Source organism: Perognathus longimembris, chromosome 1 (genome assembly GCF_023159225.1).
Source record: "Perognathus longimembris pacificus isolate PPM17 chromosome 1, ASM2315922v1, whole genome shotgun sequence".
NCBI classification, from domain to species: domain Eukaryota; kingdom Metazoa; phylum Chordata; class Mammalia; order Rodentia; family Heteromyidae; genus Perognathus; species Perognathus longimembris.
In genome coordinates, this window is record NC_063161.1 from 39,424,584 (window position 1) to 39,444,144 (window position 19,561).

At 36.7% G+C, this 19,561-nt stretch overlaps 1 protein-coding gene across 1 annotated transcript in view; it reads right to left on the reverse strand.

Moving 5' to 3' along the window:
• Positions 1–1,827: 1,827 nt before the first annotated feature.
• Lemd3 (LEM domain containing 3) overlaps positions 1,828–19,561 on the reverse strand; it is a 52,396-nt gene continuing 34,662 nt past the window's right edge. The window contains exons 4-13 of the mRNA XM_048360238.1: positions 18,802–18,869; positions 12,303–12,382; positions 12,072–12,217; positions 10,780–10,881; positions 10,574–10,676; positions 9,319–9,497; positions 5,196–5,277; positions 4,342–4,447; positions 4,171–4,249; positions 1,828–3,959 (exon numbers count right to left, since the gene is read on the reverse strand). Of these exons, the coding sequence (XP_048216195.1) occupies positions 3,796–3,959; positions 4,171–4,249; positions 4,342–4,447; positions 5,196–5,277; positions 9,319–9,497; positions 10,574–10,676; positions 10,780–10,881; positions 12,072–12,217; positions 12,303–12,382; positions 18,802–18,869 (1,109 nt within the window). The 3' untranslated portion in view covers positions 1,828–3,795. The remainder of the gene's footprint in view (positions 3,960–4,170; positions 4,250–4,341; positions 4,448–5,195; positions 5,278–9,318; positions 9,498–10,573; positions 10,677–10,779; positions 10,882–12,071; positions 12,218–12,302; positions 12,383–18,801; positions 18,870–19,561) is intronic.

Consider the following 19,561-nt stretch of genomic DNA (forward strand, 5'->3'; position numbering starts at 1 on the left):
TTTCTATTCTTTGAGGAACTTTTCTTTTTTTTTCCCCCCCTCTTTTTTGGTGGGTGTGAACTCAAGAGTTTCACACTTGCCAGGTTTAGGTATTCTATTAGTGAGACATACCTCCAGCCTCTCCAAAGCTTTTTGGCAGTACTGAGGTTTGAGTTCTGGGTTCCGTTTCCTACTCAGGTACTCTACCATCTCCAGTCATTTTTGCTGTTATTTTTGAAATAAGGTCTTGCTTTTTGCCCAAGGTCAGTCTGGACCATGACTGGCCTCACCTATCTTACACTATTCAGGATGATAGGCATGTGTCATCAGTTTTTTCTGTTGAAATGAGGTCTGGCAAATATGCATCTCATCTATATTTATCTTTTTTTCCCCCACACTGGCTTGGAACTTTGATCTTTCTGAGCTCAGCCTCCTGAGTAACTCAGATACGATCTTGTGAACTTTTTTAACTATGCTGATTTCTCTGAGTCTTCTAATCTTAACCTCCCAAGTACATAGGATTATAGGCGCCTTTTATTTATATTTTTCCTAGTAAATCATCTATTTATCACTTGAACTCTCTTTAAATGCCAAAAACCAAAGTAAACCTAGATCCCTATGAGACAAACTAATATTGTCTGCCTTTCCTACTTCTACTTATTGCCTTGAACTTAATTATTCAGCCCCAACTGCTAAGAGTTTACACATGCAGCATGAGCACTATTTCTCTGCAGTTTTTCCCATGCTCTCTAAAATTACCCTCTTTCAAATTTCATAAATGTGTTAAAGTCACTAATATCGACATATGGAAAAAGAAGTCAATCTAAGTACACAGGTCCAGTTGGTTTTAAAATCTAAGATTAGCATAATAAATCTACCCTGCTGGGTCCCTAATAGATATTCTCAGGTATAGAAACCTTTTCTAGACATGAAGCTTCCTCCATGGGGCCTTAGGGCAAGCAGAATGAGTTTCCTGGATGAACACTGAGTGTCTTCCAACCACAACTTCTAGTTCGTAGTTATTCTTAATTGTTAAGTACCTGTTTTTGAGCATCCTTCCCAATAGAGTGGCTGTCAAATTCTGCTTGATTTAACATCCTCTGATGAGTCATCTGCAAGAAGTGACTTGCCGAGATAGGTCTAGGAGAAAAGGGTGAAGAAGCCATGTAGGTGACCTATAATAATCTGATGTCACTAAGAACAGACAGAACTGCTAGGCAAATCTTAATTAAAAAAAAGGTACTACTGGGAATGTGACACATCAAATCTTTGCTCATACTGTGACAGTCTTAAATACTGGGCTGTATGTTTATCTTTTATCCTAACGTATAATAGTGCCAAATTTGTTAGCAAACTTATTCTGACATGTGACTATCAAGTCTTTTTGCTTGATTAAAACACCAAGACTATATATAGCCTAGCTATCCAAAACAGCTAGCAACAGCTGCTTTTATTGGTCTATGGTGAAATAAAAGTTTGTGCAAAATTGCCTTTGAGAACATCTTTGAGAAAGTCTGTAGCTAACCTGTAGCTAACCTAAACACTATTTAGTGATGTGGCTGACATATATTCTTGTCCCACTTTGATCCAAATGTTTGAAAGTTGATTGAAGATACTTTCATAAAGAAAAAGTAAGATGCTGAAAATAATTAAGATGAACATTAGGGTCTTCATCTTTATAAGCACGTAAGTAGTCAGAGATTCCCAAATGAAAGAGAGTTAAAGGCACATAACTTAGTAAGAAAAAAATAGACACAAGGTATTTAAAAATTATTTTAAAATTGAAGACACATTTTTAAAAAACCTAGTATTTTTTAATCAGAATGTTTTTCTTTTTTTTTTTTTAAAACAGGACATGTAACAGATTACATCAAGCTTCAAAGCTTCTCAAATGTCTAATTATTATACACATTCCCAACTGTCTTGCAGGGAGGAATCTTGGTCGGCTTAACAGTTCCAGGTAAAATAAACTGCATAATAGTACATATTACAATAATAAATGTACAATGTTTACATAAAATATTGTTTAGAAGCAAGAAAAAGATGCATCTGCATCAAAAGGCGACCTGTTAAAATGCCACAATTATTTTTACATTCATTCTTGCAACAGGTTACAAGATGGGGGTCACTAAGCTCAGATAAATCATTAGGATGCACATAGAATACAGAAAAATTGGTTACTTTATATATTATATACTTATATTTTCACACACTAGAATCTGAGACATAAACTGAGAATTTAAAATTTATTCTCTTCAGATAACAACTCATTTTTTATTTTTCATAAACATGGTGCCCACAAAAGCACATAGGTAAGGCACAATAGGGTTTTCTGTTACAGAATAGTGTGCATCATGTTTACTTAACCAGAAAACGTGCATTATCTGTGCAAGTTCATGCTGCAAATTCAACACACATACAATGAAACAAAAAGAAAATTCAACTTTAAACAAAACTTGGTATAATTCCAGCTGCTTCACATATTCACTTGGACTGACAATGATATATCAACAGTTTATTTAAAAAGCCAATTATGATTAGATTACAAGTAAACCTTGCTCAGAAACTACTTTAATCTGAAATCATAAACAGTAATAAAGTAACTTTATGGAAACAAATTAAATACTGAGGCACAAACCAACTGTCATTCCTGCAATTACAATATTGCAAACTTTTAAGACTCAAAATTTCATGTATAATTTGCCTAATTCATTTTGCTGCAACAATGTGCCCCGATTTCAACTTGCTATATAATAGGGACATTAACATTTCATTAAATTATAAATAGATTGGGAAAATGACTTAATCCCAATAGTACTATGTCACAGCCCTAGAATTTATAATAAATACAGCTTTCACAAAATATTTTTCACCATCTGCCAATTATTCTTTATTGCTCACATAAATCTGAATCCACACAACTGGTGTCAGAACTTTTCACCCCAAATCATACTCAAACATTTTAATATAAAATCTATAAAAGATATTTTAAACTTGTATCTAATACTTCCAGGTGTTTGACTGTTTGATCTATGATAGTACAGCCAAATGTACATATTTACGTGTGCATATACATATATCTATATATGTATATACACGCACATCTATATACATACACAAATATACACATACATATATACACAAATTAGATTATGAATAAAATAGAAAGCTTATTTTACTGCTTATGCAGACATCCTCATAAAACACGACTTTCACTACCATCAGAATTTATACATATATACAAAAGCCAGTTGAAGTACATGTACATCATCCCCTTAAAGGTATACGTAGCCATTAAAACCAAAAACATTTTCCCATATTCCAGCTGGAGCAAATCAATCTCTTACAAGCAATAGAAACCTAAGGTTAAATTGGGAAATTAACAGGTCTATCACATTAGCCTTCAAGGAACTATGTTGGTGACTGTATACAAATTCAAATGAGTTCACAGGAAATTATGGAAATATAAAAAAGCCTCTTCACCATGCTTTTGTGTGGTTACCTAAACACTTTTTGGTGCAAATATATAACCACCGTATCTTGAAATGCTTTATAAAGTCAGGATTCCTCATGCAAAACTTTAAACGCACTGGCTTAACTGAGTTCCTAAAATTGAATGAGCAATTATTCTATCTACTTAGCATTACTGCCTCACTGCTAAATTCCTTTGGAACCTTAAATTTTCTGGAGCCTTCAAATAGAGCTGTATTCTGCAATAAAAATATTACATACAAAAAGCACTTAAAAAGGAAGACAAGAAGCCAAACAGGAATTTTCCTATTGTAAATAATAGTCCTAGGGGTGAAGAAAGTCTTTTCAGGAACCTCCTTGAGAATTGGCTAAGCCAGTCCGAAGGCGAAGATGAGACATAGAGTTCATATGTTTATTTGATGGCTTCAAGGGAGTGTTGCAAGTAAGAGCTTGGTGAAAGCGTTGATGATATCTATCTAGTCGTAAATATTTTACTGTAACCAATTTCCCTGTTGTAAAATAAAAATAGTATTTTAGACCTGTAAAAATATGTAGTAGCTGGAGAATATTAACTGTGATTAAAAACTCATGAACACAAAATATGAAGTCAACTAAAATTTACTTAAAGTGCTAACCCAAATTCCAACATAAAATCTGGTATCATTTAATATGAAATCATAATCACTTTTTCAAAATCTTTGTAATACTCAAATTTCTTACCATCAAACCAAGAGCCATGTAATGCCTTAAAAGCCTTTCCAGCATATTCTGGAGACAGACATTTAACATATACACAGCCCTGTGGTATGAAAAAGAAAGAAAGAAAAATAACAATTTAGTTTAATAGCAACAAATCCAAAATGGGGAGTTCAATACTAGAAGTTACTTTACCTCTCGTGAATTTTTGTCTACTGCAATGTGAACAATGCCATCATTATCACTGCATTTTTCTAAAATTGCTTCTTGAATTGCCAAGTGCCACTGATCTCCTATTTCCCTAAAATTAACAGAAACAATAGTCAACAATATTCCCACTCAGTCTTCATTGACCTTTACAACAGCAGAACAAAGGGGCTGAGTCATTGGAATGCTTAAAATCCTGTGTACTGGGGCTGGGAATATGGCTTAGAGGTAGAGTGCTTGCCAACATGCATGAAGCCGAGTTCGGTTCCTCAGCACCACATAAACAGAAAAAGCCAGAAGTGGCACTGTGGCTCAAGTTGTAGAGTGCTAGCCTTAAGCAAAAAGAAGCAAGGACTATGCTTAGGCCCTGTGACCATGCCCGAGGACTGGCAAAAAAATTTACAACATACGTGAAGAGGAAAATGTCTACCTATTACAGGGATTTTTTTTCTTTTTACAATTCAAGATTGGAAATTTTATATAAGCACATATTTCCATACATATTATCTACACAGGTAAAAATATTGGCAGTTTACATTTAGTAAAAGGTATTCATTGTCATGAATTTGCCTCAAGCATTTATCTATATTGTGAGGATTCACAGTGAATACAAAGAGAGAGGAAAGTGTTATAAATCATTATACATCTGTGTCTTTGGGTCAAATCTTTGCTTAGAATTTAACGAAAGATAGAAGAAAAGCATAATATTCCTATAGTTAGAAATTTGTAAGGAAAACTAATTTTCAGTTATAGACAGCATTATAAGAATACTATGTATTTTTCACTCAACTATTCCAAGCAAATCATATATATCTATATGCATGCTTAATTGTAATACTTACATAACTGGATCAAACATATTTCGAATCTTTAAACACGGTGTCAAACTATTTGGCGGTGAATTTCTTCTATCTAAATGAAATGCTACAAAAAACAAATTCACTTTATTACTTCACACTGTTCCACTTTGTTAAAAGATAATCAGACAGCTCATTCAAAAAATATTCATGGGCTGAGAATATGGCCTAGTGGCAAGAGTGCTTGCCTTGTATACATGAAGCCCGGGGTTCAATTCCCCAGCACCACATATATAGAAAACAGCCAGAAGTGGCGCTATGGCTCAAGTGGCAGAGTGCTAGCCTTGAGCAAAAAGAAGCTAGGGACAGTGTTCAAGGCCCTGAGGCAAGCTCCAGGGATGGCATAAAAAAAAAATTCATTATATAGCTTTACTATGAGCCAGACCCCTATGTGAAATGTTAGTGGATTATAATAATCACTGATGTCATAATTTATAGTTCTGTTAGGAATTAATGATAAACAGTATCAAGCCAAGGAATTATAATTGTGATTAGTTTTAAGAAATGAAAATATTGATAACTGTAAAATACCACTTTGTCCAAGACTATCAGATAAACTTTCTCCTAACAAGGTAAATTTTATGTTTGGAACTGAACTAAAGTTAAAATTCGCAGGATGAAGAGAGGATAAAGGAAATTTCAAGTACAGATGATATGTGTATACTCCTTATCATGGTACAATCAATTGAATAAAAGCTAATCACTGTGGCTACAGTTCAAAGAATAAAGATAAACCTGGAGAGAGATGTTAGATAATACAGGATCATACAGGTCAATACTGTAATATGAGTAGCATAATAAGACATTTAAAAATTATACTTATATAACTAAAACTAACGGTTAAAGAGGAAAACCAATTTGGTAGATACAAAGATGAATTAAAGACCAGTTAGATTATTACTGCTCCCTAGAAGAAGATCATAGAGATGGAGAAGACAAATCAATAGTGCAGATTAAAAGATGCAGATGGGGGCTGGGAATATGGCCTAGTGGCAAGAGTGCTTGCTTCGTATACATGAAGCCCTGGGTTCGATTCCCCAGCACCACATATGTAGAAAACGGCCAGAAGTGGCACTGTGGCTCAAGTGGCAGAGTGCTAGCCTTGAGCAAAGAGAAGCCAGGGACAGTGCTCAGGCCCTGAGTCCAAGGCCCAGGACTGGCAAAAAAAAAAAAAAAAGATGCAGATGGAAAGCCAGGTGCTGGTGACTCACCTCTGAAATCCTAGCTACTCATGAAGCTAAGATCTAAGGATTACAGTTCAAAGCTGGCCCAGGAAGTAAATGCCATGAGACTTTTATCTCCAATTAACCACCAGAAAACCAGAAGTGGCACTGTGGCTCAAATACAGTACTAGGTTTGAGTGAAAAAACTCAGGGACAGTGTTTAGACCCTGAGGTTCAAGCCACATGACTGAACAAAAAAAAGTGGATGGAATCAGGACATATTAAGAGTCTGACATAACATACTGATTGAATGAGGATAAGAAAGAAATTAAGGACGACTCGTAGGTTTATGCTAGAATGAACTGAAGAATATTACTATTAATAGAGGAAGAATATGGGAGATATCACTCTTGTTAAATTTGTGGTGGCCATCTCTTAGAAAAGATAAGTTCTGGGGCTGGGGATATGGCCTAGTGGCAAGAGAGCTTGCCTCCCATACATGAAGCCCTAGGTTCCATTCCCCAGCACCACATATACAGAAAACGGCCAGAAGGGGCGCAGTGGCTCAGGTGGCAAAGTGCTGGCCTTGAGCTGGAAGAAGCCAGGGATGGTGCTCAGGCCCTGAGTCCAAGGCCCAGGACTGGCCAAAAAAAAAAAAAAAAAAAAAAAAAAAGATAAGTTCTCAGTTCATCTGAAAACCAGACCATTAAATAAAATTTTAGATATAAATTTGAATTAATGCACACACTATAAATGAAGTCACATGATATAGTTTAAGAAGAAAAGGCAGAATGACAAGATGGCCTGGAGAAACTTCAACACCTAGAGGTTGAGAAAAAGAAGAAAATCTCAAAGGAAAAAAACAAATTGAAGAAAAGACCAGAGGGAAGAGACTAAAAAAAGAAAAGAGGGCTGGGAATGTAGCTTAGTGGCTTGCTTAGCATTCATGAAGCCCGGGGTTCAATTCCTCAGCAACACATAAACAGAAAATGATGGTAGGTGGCACTGTGGCTCAAGTAGTAGAGTGCTAGCCTTGAGCAAAAGGAAGCCAGGGACAGTGCTCAGGCCGAGTTCAAGCCCTAGGACTGGCAAAAGAAAAGAAAAGGAAAAAAAAAAGTGGTATTCCAAAGCTCCAAAATGCAAGTTTCAAAAAGAGCTAGTCTTTAAAGGAAATAATTTGTTGAGAGTTTTAGCAACACCAAAGCATAATTTTTATGCCATGGCTGTACTTTATTAGTTAAGCTATTTGGAAGTGAAAAATTAGAGAAAAAAGGGGCTGGATTTTTTTTTTTAGGGGTCGAGGTGAGGACTAAGGTTTGAACTCAGCTTGCTTGGCTGGCCCTATACTACTTGAACCACACACTGGACTGGTTTTTGCTGGTTATTCTGTAGTCAGTCTCTCTGACTTTTCTGGTCAGAATGGACTTGAACCTCAATCCTCCAGATCTCAGCCTTCTGAGTAGAAAGCATTATAGGTGTGACCCTGTTATACCACTATAATGGGATTTTAAAAATTACAATCCCAAAACAATTTTTTTTTACAAATCCTATGCTTAGTAAATATTGACAAACTTGTTCTGTAGAAAAAAAAGATTATTTACTATTTTCTTACATGTTTTTCTGCTTTTTTATAGCAAGAGGTTTGAATATACGAAGCAACTAATCTTCAAAACTCCCTATATGCATCTATTTTGAAACTACACAGACATTTAAAAATCTATGGAAAGAGCTGGGAATGTCACTTAGTGGTAGCGTGCACCTAGCATGCATGAAGTCTTGAGTTTGATTCCTCAGTCCCACATAAACACAATAAGCCAGATGTGGTGCTGTGGCTCAAGTGGTAGAACACTAGCCTTGAGAACAGAGAAACTCAGGGGCAAAAGCCCAGGCCCTGAGTTCAAGTGCAAGGACTAGCAAAATCAACAATCAGTGTATGGAAAAATAACTACAAGAGATACTTAAAAAGGGTAGATATGCTGGTGGGGAATCTTAGTAAGAAGAGGGAGTCAAACAAAAACTGGAAAGGGAGCTAAAAGTTTTGACTATGCTGACATCTATATGTAATATAAATTGGTTGTAAAACAAGTTGTATGTGTTGTTTGCAGAGAAATCAGACAAAATGAATGCAGCTAAATAATACTAATTGCTTTAAATAAAAAGAGGCAAGGGGATGGGGATATGGCCTAGTGGCAAGAGTGCTTGCCTCCTATACATGAGGCCCTGGGTTCAATTCCCCAGCACCACATATACAGAAAACAGCCAGAAGTGGTGCTGTGGCTCAAGTGGCAGAGTGCTAGCTTTGAGCAAAAAGAAGCCAGGGACAGTGCCCAGGCCCTGAGTCCAAGCCCCAGGACTGGCCCCCACCCCCCCCAAAAGAGGCAAGTTCAAAGAAACATTAATATTATTATAGTACTATGTAATAAAACTTCTTATGAGGAATAAAGTTCAAATCTAACCCAGGCAGAAAATTCTATAAAATTCCATCTCCAATTAACCAGCAAAAAGTAGCAAAGTGTGGCTCAAATAGTAGAACATCAGTAGAACAAGCAAGTCAAACAAGTGTAGGACCTTGAGTTCCAGTCTCCATACCAACAACAACAAAAAACAAGAAAAAAGAAAAGAAAAAAAATCACTTATACCTGTTTATTTATATACCTTTTCTTGTTGTTGTTTTGTTTAAAAATACATATTTGCCAGGCTGCCAGGCTCTAATGGCTCATCCCTATAAACCTAACTACTCAGGAGCTGAGATCTGAGAACTAAGGTTCAAAACCAGACTAGGAAGACAAGCCTCACATTTTTATTTCCAGTTAATCAGCAAAAAGCTGGAAGTGGAGGTAGAGCTCAAGTGGCAGAGTGCCAGCCATGAGCAAGCACTCAAAGACCCAGTGTTCAAGCCATAGTACTGGTAAACACACATACACAATAATAATCATAATACATACCTTGACCTTGCCATACTTTGGAAGGTATTACTAATATCTTATCACAGGATGCTGAAGGCTGGATCCACCGCCAAACTAGAAAATCTGTACCACCTATTCTTCGAGTTTCTGTTCGTACTCTAGACTCATTAGCAGCAAGGAAATCAACAGCTTTATCCCAGACTTTCTTCATTTTTTTCCTATTATGTGAATAAAATGATAATTTTATTATTATCATGCCTGTCATCTTTTGCAGTGTAAATAACTAAAGTAATGATTACTGTTAATTCTGCCTGTTCTTATCATTAAAATTTAAGAGGTGACTTAAATGCCTTTTCTTTACCTAAGATTTACTGAATTTGTCTTTAGAAGGGAAGCATGCATATACATTTTCTCTTTTTCTAAGCCAGAAATGGTGATGATATGCTACTGGAGTTAAGAATACTGCTTTAGGATATGGTATCATCTTCCATTTTCAAAAAGGTAGTTTTTACTTAAAAAGCTTCAGTGATAAAGTAAAACACCACTGCTATTATCCATTTCAAGATAAGACTAAAGAAAAAAAGATGAAAATGATGACAATTAAGAATGTGTACTGGGGCTGGGGATATAGCCTAGTAGCAAGAGTGCCTGCCTCGGATACACGAGGCCCTAGGTTCGATTCCCCAGCACCACATATACAGAAAACGGCCAGAAGCGGTGCTGTGGCTCAAGTGGCAGAGTGCTAGCCTTGAGCGGGAAGAAGCCAGGGACAGTGCTCAGGCCCTGAGTCCAAGGCCCAGGACTGGCAAAAAACAAAACAAAACAAACAAACAAAAAAAAAAAACAAGGAAAAAGAATGTGTAAGATAAAAAAATGACTTAGAAGTCCAGTTATTATGCCATTAAAAGCTGGTGGATAGAAGAGAATTTAGAAAGAAAAGGACTCCGTTAATAGAAAAGGACTCTAATACTAAAAACATGTACAGTTGGGGCTGGGGATATAGCCTAGTGGCAAGAGTGCCTGCCTCGGATACATGAGGCCCTAGGTTCAATTCCCCAGCACCACATATACAGAAAACGGCCAGAAGCGGCGCTGTGGCTCAAGTGGCAGAGTGCTAGCCTTGAGCGGGAAGAAGCCAGGGACAGTGCTCAGGCCCTGAGTCCAAGGCCCAGGACTGGCCAAAAAAAAAAAAAAAAACATGTACAGCAAAAGAGATCTGAGAAGAATTACAATCTGGTATGTTTCAAGATACCTACATCCCAACTTATTTCAACTCACAGTGCTTTGAACACACCTGTCATGAGGCTGTATTAAGGAATCTCGCACATGTGGAATAGGCATGTAAGGTTGTAAATCTTTATTTTCCTGGCAAGCTTCATTATGACTTCGTAAAACATCTGACAATGTAAGACAACATTACAAATGAATTAATCACAAGACATTATCTTGTAGTTTATTGTATAAGTACTCTAGACATAGTTTAATTTTTGGGAAATATACCTATAATCTTTACCACCATGTCATACATCTGCCTTGTTTCCTCTTCTTCTTTTGTCCAACGATACTTCATATAACGCAGAACAATACAAACCATCACTATACCTGCAATAGTCACATATTTGGCATTTAAAAAATCATAGTCAATGGGCTTCAGTAACACTGAATACAGCTTATATAATCAATGTCTAATCTGCCCTAAAGTAATAGTAGAACAAGTCTTTAATACAGTGGCTTGAATTAAATAAATATGTACATATATATACATAAATCACAGAAAAAACATTAAAATTTTTCTAGTTTTACTTCTATAAAAAACTCATTTCCCTGATAAACACATTTCTCTTTTACAGCATTAAACTGATAAATACTACATCTTCCCATGCCCACCCCCACCCAGTCCTGGGCCTTGGACTCATGGCCTGAGCATTGTCCCTGGCTTCTTTTTGCTCAAGGCTAGCACTCTGCCACTTGAGCCACAGCGCCACTTCTGGTCATTTTCTGTATATGCAGTGCTTGGGAATCGAACCCAGGGCTTCATATATTCGAGGCAAGCACTCTTGCCACTAGGCCATATCCCCAGCCCTAAATACTACATCTTAAAGTTAATTATTTTTAAAGTACAGAGAAGAAAAAGCAAGACATGAGTTTCCCCTAAATTCCTATCACCAATCAAAACATAAACTCAATAACATAAAATAAAAAACTTAATTCTCAAAAATTATTCTGTTAAAGTACTTTACGGCAGCTTAGCTTATATTTGATCTTTGAAATAAGCTAAAATGTTTTTACTTTCCAACTCTATTTTCTATACTTGCTCTTTTTCTGATATTTTGATGATTTTCTGATATTTGATGATTTTCCTTATATTACTATTTTCAAAACCCTTAGAAACAAACTCTCCAACTTTACTACTATGGTTGAAATATAAAATGTCGCCATCAAGATCATGTGTTAAAGCCTACATTACCATCTGGTGGCACTATTTGGAGAAGTTATGCAAACTTTAAGAGGTGGTGCTATAGTTCACTGGGACAGGTCCACAGATCTATCTCTCTCCCTTTTCCTCCTTCCCCCTCCCCTCTATTCCTTCTTCCTCTACCTACCTCTGCTCTCTTCCTCTGCCCCGTTCCCCTCTTCCCTTTCTCTCCTGTTCTCTCATTCCTTCTCTCCTCCCCTTCACCCCTCTCCCTCTCTCTTTACTCCTCTCTCAACTCTGGTATTTAATGAAATACAGACACACCAAAAAAAATTCTAGACAGCAACTAAAAATCTTTCTTATCCTAATAACTTACCTAAGCACAGCAATAATAACCTATGGGTTACAGTAATGAATGCACGTCGAAAACGACACCAGAAAGACATCTGTGGTCTTGTGGATTGTAAGAACTGTACATCAGTTATGTTTGTTAATTCATCCTCAGGACCATAACCAACACACCTATTTAAAACAATAAAGGTAAAACTTAAAATCAAAAATTACTTTTAAAGTACAAAATAGCCAATGTGAAAATCAGATTTGTTACCTTATCCCAACGTCTTTCCCATTTTCTAAAATCCACTGCAATGAAGTATTAAACACACCCTCATACTCAGGACCTAAATCCTAATAAGAGAAATAGAGAAAATAAGTATTCATATATTCAACTGACTGTTTAAGTTGCCTACAATACATTTTGCTATATAGTAAATTAAAATGTATGATTCATTATTGAAATATTAAAGAAAAATGAAAGTCACCATTTCTCATTATTCTAAAATAACCACTGTTAAATTTTGCTATATTTTTGTTTTCATTGTTTTTATAGGTTTGAAAGGTGTTTGTTTTGCTTTTGCAACAGTGGGGATGAATTCAGGGCTTCATACTTGCAAAGTAAGCACTTTAGCACTTGTGCTATCTCAACCCAGCCCAAGTCCTTTTGCTTTTAGCTTTTGTGTTTTTTGTTTTCAGATAGGGTCTCATGTTAACTTTGCTCTTGCTGGCACACAATCCTAGAACCAAAATCCTGTTACCTTTGCCTCTCCAATATCTGAAACTACAGGCATGTGTTATCATGCCAAGCCACTAAAAGTCATTTTTTAAAAATCATTTGTATCAGTGTGATAAGTGAATTTATTCATCTCCTTCCTCCAGTCCCCCAACCCATTCACTCAACTTATTGGCTTGGCTGGGACTCTACCACTTCAGCTACACTTTCAGCCCTGCTTTTGTTGGTTACTTTGGGCCTGGAGTCATGGGGATTTTTCCTTCCTGAATTGGCTTCAAACCACAATCCTCCATATCCCAGCTTCCTGCGTAGCTAGGATTTATAGGTGTGAACCACCAGCATTCGGCTGAGTTAATCATTTTTAATAGAATATTATTTTCAGATGAACAAATGAAAAAACTGGATGCTTCATTATCACAATAAGGGAATACATCAAACCTATCATCTCGAAAACCCTAACTAGAACCAATAAGTCAATCTTTACTTCAATTCTACTTTTTTCTTTAGAAAAACTTGCATTTGATCAGATGCAGTGGCTAACGTTTGTAATCGTAACTACTCAGGAGGCTGAGATATGAGGAGTGCAGTTCAAAGCTAGCCAGGCAAGAAAGTCTGTGACTCTTATCTCCAATTAATCACCAGAAAACTAGAAGAACTATGGTTCAAAGTGGTAATAGAGCTAGCCATGAGCACAAAAGCTCAAGAACAGCATCCAGGCCTTGAGTTCAAGCCACACAACTGGTAAGTTCAAAGATGTCAAAAATTTCTTCAGGTTTGAAAGGTAATTTAGGAGCAGAACCAACATTCATTACATCATTTCTTAGAAAAATTAACATACAGTGCTTCCATTATTTAACATAACCAGTATGCTTTTTCATGAAAAAAAAAATAAGTTTTGTATTTTCTAAGTACTCCACTAGAGGGACCTCTTAACTTTCCATAAACAAAAACAAGTTTACAAAATTAAACATAAGTACTTGAACAATACTATAAGCCAACAGAACAGACATACAGAACATTCCACTCAAAAAGTATACGTACACCCTTTCCCTCCCTCCCTCCCTCCCTTCCTACCTTCTTCCTTTGGTCTGTGCTAGTAATGGGGCTTGAACTATGGGCCTGGGACTTTCATACCAGCTTTTTTTTCTGGTTAACTGGGAATGAATTTCTCGCATATATCTGTCCCAGTTGGATCTAAACCAGGCTCTTATATCTCAGCTTCCTAAGTAGCTAGGGTTATAGGCATAAGCCACTTGTATCCAACCACAATACATATTTTTATCAAGTAAAATTGGAACATTTTCTATGTTTATATGTCAGGTCACCTATCACATTGAAGAAGACTATAATCATATCAGATCTTTTGAAACCACAATAAAAAGAAACTACATTAGAGGAGAAGGAAATGAAACAGAAAATTGAAATGAAACAAAACAGTAAAACCAAATTAATTCTACAAAAAATTCAATCAGATTAAGAAAAAAAGCAATACAAATTTATTTCAAATTTTATTATTTACTTTACTAAAAAAGAACTGAAGCTCATCTCAAATTCTTCCAAAATAAAACTGAAGAGGAAGACATCCAAAATCATTTTGATATTGCCATTGCTCTTATATTAAAGCTAGACAAAGATACCACAAGTTAACTATGCACTAATATCTTTGATGAATACAAACATAATACCCTCAACAAAATCTTTGTAACACTGAATGCAACTATATATTAAGTGCACAGCATACATCACAATCCTAGGACTTAAGGATGGTTCATCAAACAAAATAATGTCCTCAGGTGTGTGTGCCCCTAGTGCATGGTTTTCAGTCTTGAAATATGTGGGCATCTTAAAGCTAAGGACCCCCTTTCTGGCTGCCCACAGCCTCCATCATGGGACGATAGGCATTGCTGGACAGTATCCATTCACACCAAAGTTGGGCCAGGTGACCTTCATCTTGAAGGTCAAGCAAGTTAGCCTGGAGCCAATAGTTCCACACCTGGAATACTAGCATCTCAGGAGGCTATGATCTGAGGATTTAGTTTGAAACTAGCCTGGACAGGAAAATCTAGGGGACTCTTATTTCCAATGAACCAGCAAAAAGACAAAATAGAGGTGTGGCTCATGTAGTAGAGTGTCTGCTTTGTGTGAAAAAGCTAAAAGCCCAGAGTTCAAGCTCTAGTACCAAGACCACAAAAGAAAAGGAAAAAGAAAAAAGCAGCAAGTTAGTGACCTAGACAAGGCACTCAACTTGGCCTCATTTTCAGTTTATGAAAGTTAATTTTATCTCCTGTCACCCAGACCATCAGCCCTCTCTCATTTGTCTTTTTTCCTCCTCCAAATGGCCATGTATCTGGCTAGACTTTCAAGAAATATCTAGTAAGTAATGGCTGCATGGCCAAAGGTGGCTTTCATTTTCCTTTGTGGCTCAAGTGGTAGAGCACCAACCACACAATCAATCTGAGCAAGCATCGGGTTTGGAGTTCAATCCTCAGTTCCACCAAAAAAAAAAAAAAAAGGAAAACAGTCAAAGAAAACAAAGGGATAGCCTTTAAAAAAAATCAAGATTTTTAAAAAACTGAATGAATTGAAAAAAATTCTCCCCCCAAAGAAAGCTCTAGGCACAAATGGCTTCCCTAATGAACTCTATAAACCATGTAAAGAATAGCACTGAAGTTAAAATAAAATAAAAATGGCATCACACATAAAGAATAAAAGATAAAAATTATACCACTATTTACTTTTAATCTTACTTATTACACACTGTATTCAGGTATTAAATCATCATCATGTATCCCATAAAGATGCACAGATATTTTCTTAATAAAAAATAAAATATAAACACAGAATTTACCAAAATAGAATCAGAAAAAGCATTTGATAGGAATCAACACAATAACAGCATCAAAAATCCTCAACAGCTGGCCACCAGTGGCTCAAGCCAGTAATCTTAGCTACTCAGGAGGCTGAGATCTGAGGATAGCGGTTCAAGGCCAATCTAAGCAGAAAAGTCCCCATGAGACTCATCTCAAATTAACCACTCAAAAACTGGAAGTGGCACCATGGCTCAAGTGGTAGAGCACTAGCCTTAAGCACAAAGAGGCTCAGGGACAGCATTCAGACCCTGATTTCAAGCCCCACAAGCACACCCCAAACAATCCTCAACAAATTAGGAATAAAAGGAAATTACCTCAACATAATACAGTATTAGAAATCCTACTCAGAGTAAATACAGAAGAAAAAAAATTTTAAGGCAATTAAATGAGAAAGTAAATTTATCTCTTAAACGGAGGTGAAAGACTTCTATACTAGAAATAGAAAACATTGCCAAAAGAAATCAAGACACAAAGAAGTAGAAATCCATACAAAAATTCATCAAAATCTCAATGTCATTTACTGCAGAAATAGGAGGGGGAAAAAATCTTCAAACACACAAATAGTCCCAAGTAGCCGAAACAATTACAAGGGGAAAAAAAATTAAGTTGGAGTCTTCAAAATTTCTAACTTAACTTATGGCAAAATATAAATCATACTGGCATAAAAATAGGTATATAGGCTACAGAACAGAACAGAACAGAACTAAAACCACTTATATCTGATCAATGAACTAAGACTACAGGATAGGAAAAGTCATTCTCTTTAACAAATGATTTTTGGAAAACTGAACCCTCATCCTATAATTAACTCAAAATGGATTAAAGGTTTAAAAAAAACAAACACCTGAACATATAGAACTACTGGAAGAAAACAAAGGGAAAGGCCAGGAGCACTGGAGGCTCATATCTGCAGTCCTAGCTACTCAGAAGGCTGAGATCCGAGGATCATGGTTCAAAGCAGGCATGGTGCAGGAAAGTCCAAGAAAATCTTATTTCCAATTAATGCCCAGAAAACCAGAATTGGTGCTGTGGCTCAAAGTGGTAGAGCGCTAGCCTTGAGTGAAAAAGCTCAGGAATAGTGCCCAGGATCTAAGTTCAAGCATCAGAGAATGGAAGTGGGAGGGGCAAGGGAGAACTTCATGGCACAGGATATGAGCAATGGTTTCTTAAATTGATAGCAAAATTATAGGCAACAAAAGCAAAAGTAGAGAGACTACATCAACCTAAATGGCCTATGGGCAGCAAAGGAAACAATAAAGCAGAATGAAATACAATATATGGAATGAAAGCACTGGTAAGCCATATAAAAAGGATATCAGATTGGCAAACCATCTAATAAAGGATTCAAAAAATATGTAAGGAACTCCTGCAATCAATAGCAAAATAAATAACCCAGTTCTAAAAAGGACATTAAATGGCATTTCTCCGAAGAAGACATACAAACACCAAAAGATGAAAGGAATATCTTTAAGAAATACTGTCATACAGGGCTGGGAATGAGGCTTAGCAGTAGAGTGCTTGCCTTACATGCATGAAGCCATGGGTTCAATTCTTCAGCACCACATAGATAGAAAGGACCAGAAGTGGCGCTGTGGCTCAAGAGGTAGAGTGCTAGCCTTGAGCAAAAAGAAGCCAGGGACCAGTACTCAGGCCCTGAATTCAAGCCCCAGGACTGGCCAAAAAAAGAAACACTGTCATACAATGTGAATAATCTTCAATGACATTCTGTGAACTGAAACAAGAATCAGACAAGGAAAAATACTGCATGACTTTAGCTACCTGAGTATCTAATGTCAAACTAATAAAAAAACAAAACAGAAGGTAGAATGGTGATGTCAAGAGTCTGGGAAGGAGAAAACTAGGAAGTGCTGTACAATGAGTCATGGTTTTGTTCACACAACTAGCACTACTACTTGAAGCACAGTTTATCTGACAGTAGGGTAGGTTTATGTGAGGGTGTGTGTGTGAGGGGGGGTGGTCCTGGAGCTTGAACTCAGTGACTGGGCACTGTCCCTGAGCATTTGTGCTCAAGGCTAGCACTACTACTTAAGGCACAGTTCCACTTCCAGCTTCCTATTGTGTTGTTTTTTTTTTAACAGAAGATAAAAAAGTCTCACAGACTTTCATGCCCCACCTGACTTTGAACCACAACCCTCAGATCTCAGCCTCCTAAATAGCTAGGATTATAGGCATGAGCCACCAGTGCTCAGCTATGTAAGGTATTTTTTTAACCACAATATTTTAAAAGAGAAGTAAAAGGGAGAAATTATATTTGTATGATATGATTCATTCACACTGAATCCACACAAACCAGCGTGTAAGGATTAACATTTCTATTTGCTAGTACTCACATCCTTATTATTCTTTTGGGATTGTACTGGTATAAAGCTTTCTAGTATGTTTTCCAAATTCCATTTTCCCCTTTAAGAAAACAGAATGATATCCACTCATCTTTAATCTTCTAGTGCCTTTCTTTTTCATCTAGAATTTCCCAAAGATTACTAATAATAGTTTAATTCACAAGCAAATTCTCATAGTACAGTGGGATGAAAGGGATCTAGAATAGATGATAATAAATGACTGAATTCTCACTTGCTATTTAACATGCTACTTACATATCTCAAATTCCCTGTTACTACTATTTTCCTCTTCCTTCCTTCTCCTCCCTTTCCTGGGTTCCAAATTATCTACCTGCCTCAGCTTCCTAAGTAGCTGAAACTAAAAGCATGCACCACCATGCCCGGCTCCCTTAAACAGAATGTTTTTTGTTTTTTTTTTTTGGCCAGTCCTGGGCCTTGGACTCAGGGCCTGAGCACTGTCCCTGGCTTCTTCCCGCTCAAGGCTAGCACTCTGCCACTTGAGCCACAGCGCCGCTTCTGGCCGTTTTCTGTATATGTGGTGCTGGGGAATCGAACCTAGGGCCTCGTGTATCCGAGGCAGGCACTTCTTGCCACTAGGCTATATCCCCAGCCCTAAACAGAATGTTTTTAAAAAACAAAAAGACAAGTAATTCTACTTTATTTTATCCATTCACATTACACCAAACAGCAACCCCAAGCTTTTAACCTCATAATTAAAATAAATGCAAAATACTTTTAATATAAGTAGCAATTTTTAAATATAAAATTTAAAAATAAATCTATTAACATTCTAATTTTACTGCTTACTTTTAAGTATGCAGCTGCGTCTTGGACAGAAAGTGTTCGGTGATTAGAACTGCCACATTCATGATCTCCTGGAAAGATTAACATATTATTAATATTCAATCACTAAAATGCTGTTCAATAGAAAAGAAATACAATTCTCACTTTAAAAAGTATACAATTATAGGTTTTATTCTAAACAGTAAAGAAGAATATTATATTTTCTTCAAGAATTCCAATAACTAACCTAAATAAGCAGTAATCCTCACATAAATCAATACCTTTAAGTGAAACTCTACCTTATAAGCTCCTAACTTCATTGTAAACCAATGTAAACATCCTGTTATAGTGATCAGCTATTTAAAAGACCTTGGCACAAAGGAAGCCTTCTACAGGTATTATTCCTAAAGGAGAAAAATTCAACACATTCTCTGTGCTACATATCTATTCTATCTCTATCTCCGTTTTCTCTTTGTCAGTATCAGCCTTGTGCTTGTTCAGCTGGCTCTATACCACTGAAGCCATGCTGTAAGCACATCTATTTTTTTTTCCCCCTTTGGCTGGTCCTGGGGCTTGAACTCAGGGCCTAGGTGCTGTCTCTGAGCTTCCTTTGCTCAAAGCCAGTGCTCTACCACCTGAGCCACAGCACCGGCTTTCTGAGTAGTTTATTGGAAATAAGAGTCTAATAGATTTTCCTGCCAGAATTTTGATCCTCAGATCTTAGCCTCCTAAGGAGCTAATATTACAAGACTGAGCCACCAGCACCCAGCTCAGCACAGCACAT